The sequence below is a fragment of the Zingiber officinale genome, chromosome 5A (assembly GCF_018446385.1).
Source record: "Zingiber officinale cultivar Zhangliang chromosome 5A, Zo_v1.1, whole genome shotgun sequence".
In the NCBI taxonomy this organism is placed as follows: Eukaryota; Viridiplantae; Streptophyta; class Magnoliopsida; order Zingiberales; family Zingiberaceae; genus Zingiber; species Zingiber officinale.
This window is the reverse complement of record NC_055994.1, coordinates 80,447,763-80,454,564: the sequence shown is the minus strand read 5'-3', so window position 1 is coordinate 80,454,564 and position 6,802 is coordinate 80,447,763. Positions and strand designations below refer to the sequence as shown.

The 6,802-nt window shown below is 34.7% G+C and overlaps 1 protein-coding gene across 7 annotated transcripts; it reads right to left on the bottom strand.

Moving 5' to 3' along the window:
• Positions 1-545: 545 nt before the first annotated feature.
• Positions 546-6,148, bottom strand: LOC121980716 (luc7-like protein 3). 7 transcript variants are annotated; one of them, XR_006111651.1, is made up of 12 exons: positions 5,994-6,148; positions 5,787-5,915; positions 5,665-5,704; positions 3,621-3,696; positions 3,343-3,540; positions 3,063-3,272; positions 2,792-2,989; positions 2,601-2,717; positions 2,463-2,509; positions 2,265-2,331; positions 835-1,073; positions 546-739 (listed from the first exon to the last, which is right to left on the bottom strand). XR_006111651.1 is itself a non-coding variant. In XM_042532885.1 (8 exons), the coding sequence occupies exons 1-8, from the start codon at positions 6,034-6,036 to the stop codon at positions 2,670-2,672; spliced, it is 942 nt and encodes a 313-aa protein (XP_042388819.1). In that variant the 5' UTR covers positions 6,037-6,148; the 3' UTR covers positions 2,412-2,669. The 7 variants fall into 7 exon arrangements, 2 of the variants coding, with proteins under 2 accessions (XP_042388819.1, XP_042388818.1); XR_006111648.1 differs by having other exon boundaries at positions 2,601-2,989; XR_006111650.1 differs by having other exon boundaries at positions 2,265-2,324; positions 2,601-2,989.
• Between the last annotated feature and the right edge of the window lie 654 nt (positions 6,149-6,802).

The following is a 6,802-nucleotide window of genomic DNA, read 5'->3' as shown; positions in this document are numbered from 1 at the left end:
TAGAGAAAGAAAGTTACAAAATACAAATAAGTTTTATATTATCAAATTAAATAACTAATCAAATAAATTTAAAATATTAAAAAATATAAACAATTAAATAAGCTTAAATTAAAAATTTAATAATATCTAAATAAATAAAATTCAAATTAAATTTGAATTAAACTCAAACTCATAAAAAAAATCAAATCAAACTCAAATAATCATTTCAATAACTTAATCTATTTTAAACTCAACTCGATTTTCTTATCAAATAAATTTAAACACTATAAAATTAACTTCACTTAGCTTGTTTACCACCCTAGATATGTTCTTTGTGGTTGCGATCTCGACAAAAGAAGAGACTCATTAAAAACTGACGACCACTACTATATCAAAATTTCATTTAAAAATTTAATACTTCTTAAAGTTTCACATTATCAAAATAACACTTTAACCATCATTAATTTGCAGGAATGCCTCTGGTGGACGATCACGATCCTAAAATTTACATGTATATTTTTAGCCAGAGATAAGAGACGGATCAAATGAAAAATGCCACCTCAACATCCTCTTCAACGCGAACTAAACTTTGATGATTTAAATTTTAGCATTACAAAAAAAAAAAAAAGAATCATTAACCATTCAACCATGCTCCACTTCTAGTTTGAGCAGGTGAAGATCTGTACAGATGAAAGAAACATCATCCAACACTTTTTTCCTCATCATCAATTATATATAGATTTTACTCTTCCACGGAGCCCTACACAATACAATAAGCATTCCTAATTATCGATAAACCTGAAACTTTATGACAGATTTCATCACTATTCAAGTGTAAACAAGTCTAGATGTTACCTATGATTCCTACTATTTGTTTGAGCTGCAAAGTGTGAATGGTCGGTCTATAGGTTCAAGCAACATCATCATCTGGCATTTCTTCCCTAATTTTCCATAACCTGAAGCTACGGCGCAAATTTTCATCAACCATTTAAGTGAAAACAAGTCTAGGGTGTTACCTCAATGCTCCGGTACTTGTATGAGTTGCTTAAGTCGAACAGATACAAGGTGGTAACGATGCTCCAGTACTGGCTCGACTGATAAAAGTCCCATAGATTCAAGAATGTAATAATAGTTCTACAAGTCAACTTCTAAAAAAAGGTGGCATTCTAAACTAATAAGAGGGACTACAATTTCAGCAATATATCATTTTGGATCACGACGACATCTTTACAGCAGAATTCAGTTACCGTGCAACTAACAATATATGCAAAAACGAATGACAAACCTACAAAAAAAAAAAAAAAGACTGAATAACAAGATGAAAAATAAAGCAAGCATTTGCTGTAGATGACTTCTCACAGAAAGATAGAGGGCAATTCTAGAAGATATTGACACTAATCAATATCTCCTGTAGCAACGAAACATACAAGTCATTAAATGGCATTTGGTGAATTTTTACCTTCCTAAAAAACTGTAACACTCAATTGAAACATCAGCTATGTGAGTCGTGACCTTAGAGAATTTTTCTAAGAACTTGGAATGGCTGGTGAATAGTAAAGAAGAAAGAAAGGGAAAGGTACAGAGATAGAAACCGGCAAAATGCATGAAAAAAAATATATATATCCTCCGTCTGCATACTTTTCCCTTCCATTCATCCATGCAAATAAATAAGCCATAGATTATGGCAAGTAAAGGTTATCTTAGACATTTCACTTTGTCAATAATTGCTGTCCAAACTCCCTACTTTCCACTATTTCAACAAGCAAATGCAAAGACAAGTAACCCGTGAACAAAATGGACAATTTCCATAGCATTACAAACCCCATATCCTGGAAACAAGGGAGACAAAAGAGAAAATTCACTTAAAGCATTTGAATGAGTATCCATTCACAACTATTGTACAAATGCAATTGTGTTTTTTTTTGGGTAAAAAAAAAAGGAGACAAAAGTTCCAAGATCGAAATCTGTCATTCAGCATAACTGGAGTGATGTTTTTTTTTGTATGTTGGTCAGACTAAAACAAAAGGAAACTACGTCAAAAAATTTGGAATTTAACAACTAAATTAACAAATAAATGACACACTAGGGATCAAACATTCACATTTTCCTTGCATATGTAGTCTAAAGATTTTGTGGGATTAGTAGATTTTAGCATTTCCAATTTTTGATAATCTGAGCAAGTTGGTAGATGGTAGCAATGACTTGGGGACTGATCAAATAAGTTAATCAATTGAGATTTTGTAGAGGCTCGATTACACTTAAAAAGTAGGTATAACTGGTATTACCTTGCATAAGTTGATTAATAATCATCATCTTCAACGCCACACCACGTCATGTTTCAAAATCTGTCATCTTAGTTATAATAGGAAATGTCTTAAACCAAAAGAATGCTCTGTGAAAGAGCTCATAGATACAGATGAAGGACGTTATAGTTGCAGTTCAAATTGACCTTGCAATAAAAGGGAGGGATCAATTTTGCCTACCTCAATGTTTTTCTTTTAACTTGAATACCACATTGACTTCAACAGAGCTGTTAGACAGCGACCAAGAATTTAAACAAGAAAGATACTTCAGTTCAAGCACAAGTGCAGTCAGAAAAAAATCCAGGCAAAATGGACTACCTCTTTGTTCTCAGTACTTGACAGACTATTAATACTAATAGCTAGCATTGTCAAACTGGACTCGACCTTCTATAGCCATGCCTGGAAGGAGACCTGGACCTGCTTCGTGCTCCAGATCTGTTATGATACCTAACTCTGTTAGATTCTCTCCCATTTCTGTGATAGTCATGCTTATGGCTTGCCCCTCCTACCCTGCTTGATCTTTCTCGCTCATAGTTCCGGTCACCATGTCGATCACGTTCATGGTCACGCTCTCTGGACCTTTCTCTTCTACCCACATCACTCTCCCTAACACGAATCCTGAGATCCTTTTCATGCTGTTTCCTTCGTTCCTCTGCTTCTTTCTCCCTAGCTAGTTTCTCTTCTTCCCTTGCCTTCTCCTTAGCAGCCTGTGCAACAAAGCATATTAAGAGCATGTCATAACCACAAAGATAATATTAGACTTAAGCTAAGAATCCTTACCTTGAACTCACTAAGAAAATCTCGGATCATACCATAACCAATATGTTGCTTTCCGGTAACATGAGTTTGTGTCCTCTCAGCAGCATCATTTGCTACCAAAAATGAGCCACAAATCTCACATAGTGCCATTTTCTTCTCTTGTGGAAGAATAACCTTATCAGTTGCTGATTGTTGAGACAAAGTTGCCTTCTCAGCATTAAGCATATCAACCTGAACAAAAATGTTAATTATGCTGCAATTAGAATGATAAATTAAGATGTATGCAATATTTCTACATCACCATTCTCATAAGTGCCTCAGCTTCATCTATCTTTCCTGCTTCACCAAGCGTCTCAATTTGCTCTAGAAGCTTTTTGATCTTTTCTTCTAACACTGAGAGGTGTTCAGGTTTTTCATTAGGGACCGGAGGAGGTGTTGCCTCTACCTCTTGTTCTAATCGGTCACGACCACGCTTGACTTTTCTATCTAAATCTGTCACCTGAGTTATATATTTCTAGCACTTTAACTAACAAGATTTTGAATGCTAAAAGAAATGATTAATAGCTAAAAGAAGCACACCAGCTTCTCACAGAATTTTGCAAGGTCTGCTTCAAACTTTGGAACATGAGCATCATGTCTAGGGGACTTCTCAAAGCTGCAACAAAGAAATTTGTGTATACTTATATAACATGAAGAAACAAAAGCTTGGGCAATTCAAGCTGTCAGCTCAACCACTAATTATTCATGAGTTGAAAATACAATCCTCAAACTATCCTTCCTAATTGCAGAGGAAAAAATTAAATATCTTCCAAGTGAACTATAACAAGTAGTTAACACTTCCAAGAAATGTGGGGTGACAGTATTATAGTTTCCATGAACTCAAAATTGCATTCCTAGAAGTCGCATGAATGCAAAGGTAGGGATATATTTAATGATCATAATTGAGAAAGAACATGAGTAGCCAAGTCATAATAACCAAGGCTCACAGTTAAATCAAGATTTGCCTCCCTGGACTACAGACTCAACAGAGAATTAAAAAGAAAAATCAACCACTTACCTTAGATAAGATAATCTATCTGAGATGTAGATAGAATTAAATTAACCATTACCATTCATGGTCCTAACTCCTTAAAACTCCAAAGATAAGCCAAGGCAAACAAAAGCCAACAGTGCCACAAGATGACCTATTGTCTTTCTTTTCGTATCTTTTCCTTGAACCTTTTCACTTTTTCAAAAATCAAACTGTAGACAAATATATCTTTTTTTGCACCCTTCTACATCATATAAATATACAACTTACAAATAATTAGCTACCATGCTGAGATTATGGTTCGGCCTCCACTATCAATGGAGCATAAAGCTTATCTTTTCACAAATGATCAATTATAATAGTTCCTATGATGTTGTCAACCCAAGTCGAAACACAACCAATGTTAACTTTGCTGCACTGAATGTACTAGATTAAGTAGGAATATGAGCTTAAGCTATCTATAATAACAGACTAAAGATGCCCACTGCAAACTCGATAGCAAACCACTAAAGCACTTGAACATAGAAAAAGGAAAATCACAACCCTAGAGCAATAGCAAAAAAACAACACCCACCCGATGAGTGTATGAAGTTAAAGAAAATGAGAAAATGTCCATTCTTATCACAATATCATTCTCCATGAAAGAATATGAAAGCATTACACTAAATAAAATTCAAAGTCAATATGAATTCCATCAAGCACCCAGATTCAATATGTTCATTATATACATCATTGTGTGCATACCATGTTAGGAAACATGATGAAAGTCTATCCAAAATTATCATTTACCTTATGCATGATGTGTGAAGTTTCAAAAATTGAGTAACTTTATAAAACAAGAGTATCTCATATTAAATATGCATTGAGCATTCAAGATCTTCTGCTTTAACTTGTCTTCTAGCCATACAAAGATTGATTTTACAAAACCAATGTCTCTAACATGCAAACAATTTTAGTATAAGTACTTTTTGGCACAATGAATGCCATAATAGAATTTCTTTCTTTTACAATTTCGAAAATATGAATCTTATTATATATGTACATATAATAAAATGTTGCGTTAACTTAATAATGCTTCAATTCATGAAAAAAAATCCCATAAATACTTGTATAATACAAAATAAAAAGCTGTGAAATCTGAAAGGCCAACTAAATTAGTATAATTCTTTGAGATGGAAATGCAACCATATAGCCTAAAAGAGGCAACTAAGATCCTGACATACTTCGATGGAAATATCGCAGATCAGAGAGCTTTAGATCAGTTACCTCAAAAGAAAAAATAAAGGAATATCCAGAGAGCTCCAATTGTCTTATTTACCAAAGCACACCAGTAACTCATTTTAAAGTTCCTCCTACATGACACATTAAAATGTCTAGGTTCAAAGCATTTCCCCAAGCGTACCTCGTAAGAAAACTAGGTAACAAGAATTAAGATATATATAAAAAGACGATCCTTGAACAAAACAGCATGAAGATAATGGGCTCTATAATAATGGAAATCCCACAAGAAGTTCAACCATCAAAAGACCTGAAAACGGTAATAATTTACCATACAAAACTCAATTCCAAGGTTTGGGCGATGTGATTAGTTACCTCTCCTTCAGTTTCTGGTCATGGATTCTAGGACAAGCTCCTAAAAATAAACTAACGTAGCGTAAGAACACATAGAAACGCACCAACCAATAAATTCGGGAAGTGATGAGCCAAACACATACCAAGGTCGCTTTTCGTGTTCACGAACAGATCGTGCGGACAGAAACGAACCATGTAGCAGCCGCACACCTCCTTATCGTCCCAGTGCACCTCCTTGTACTTCTTTTTCTGCTCGTCCGTCAGATTACGAGCTGCGGAAGGTAAAAAAAAAATGATTTGGGAAGATCGAGTAGATGGAGTCTAACAAGCGGGTGAGAAGAGCGACTCACCTGTCCCCATGAGTTCGTCCAGGAGAGCTCTCTGGGCGTCCATGATGTCAGTGAGCCCTAATTCCGAGGGCAGATCAGAAACGGAGACTGACGGGAATGAGACGCTCCCGTGCTCGAAAGAACCCTAGGAACGTGAACAGATTGTCTCAAGGGTATTATAGACATTTCATTTTTATATTTACCTCGGAAGGAAATGCTTTCTGCGGATTATGAGGGGGAAAACTATAATTTAAAAAATCAAAAAAATCAAATATAATGAAATTAATTTATTTTTAAAAAAATTGATATTATAAGGAAAGAAATAGAGGAATAAAATTCATATTCAAATCAAATAATTAGCATAAACTGATTTAGTAACTATGATTGATGAAGATTCATCTCCTATCCCATTTGAATATAATTTATTTTTCTTCATATGATTTAGGGATGTAGGTTGAGTTGGCTATGAGATAGAGTTGTTATAGGATAAGAGTTTGAATCTCGGTAAAACTGAAAGAAAAAGTCCTTACGGCCAATTGCAATTTTTTGATTTACCTTCTCACAAATGTACCTCCTCATAAATGATCGTGTGGGAACTCTAGAATGATAGATTCCACCTTTGCTATCATAGGGATAAAGATTTATAAATATTTCAAAATTTTATTTAAAAACAAGACAAAACTAATAGTATGTGATGCGGTGATAAAGGGGCTCACCAAGCGTGGGTCAAAAATGGAGACAGTAGTCGACGTGAAAGTCAAAGTTAAGATGGTCAATGATGGCCAGCAGTAGTTAACGGTCCCACCAAAAATGGCCAAGCAGAAATTGAC

Excerpts from the sequence above, each read along its gene's own strand:
- LOC121980716 (XM_042532884.1), bottom strand. The coding sequence starts at position 6,036 with ATGGACGCCCAGAGAGCTCTCCTGGACGAACTCATGGGGACAG. Across the intron at positions 3,273-3,342 it reads CTGAGGCACTTATGAGAATG|GTTGATATGCTTAATGCTGA; the intron begins GTGATGTAGAAA and ends ATTTTTGTTCAG. Across the intron at positions 2,990-3,062 it reads ATTTTCTTAGTGAGTTCAAG|GCTGCTAAGGAGAAGGCAAG; the intron begins GTAAGGATTCTT and ends TTTGTTGCACAG.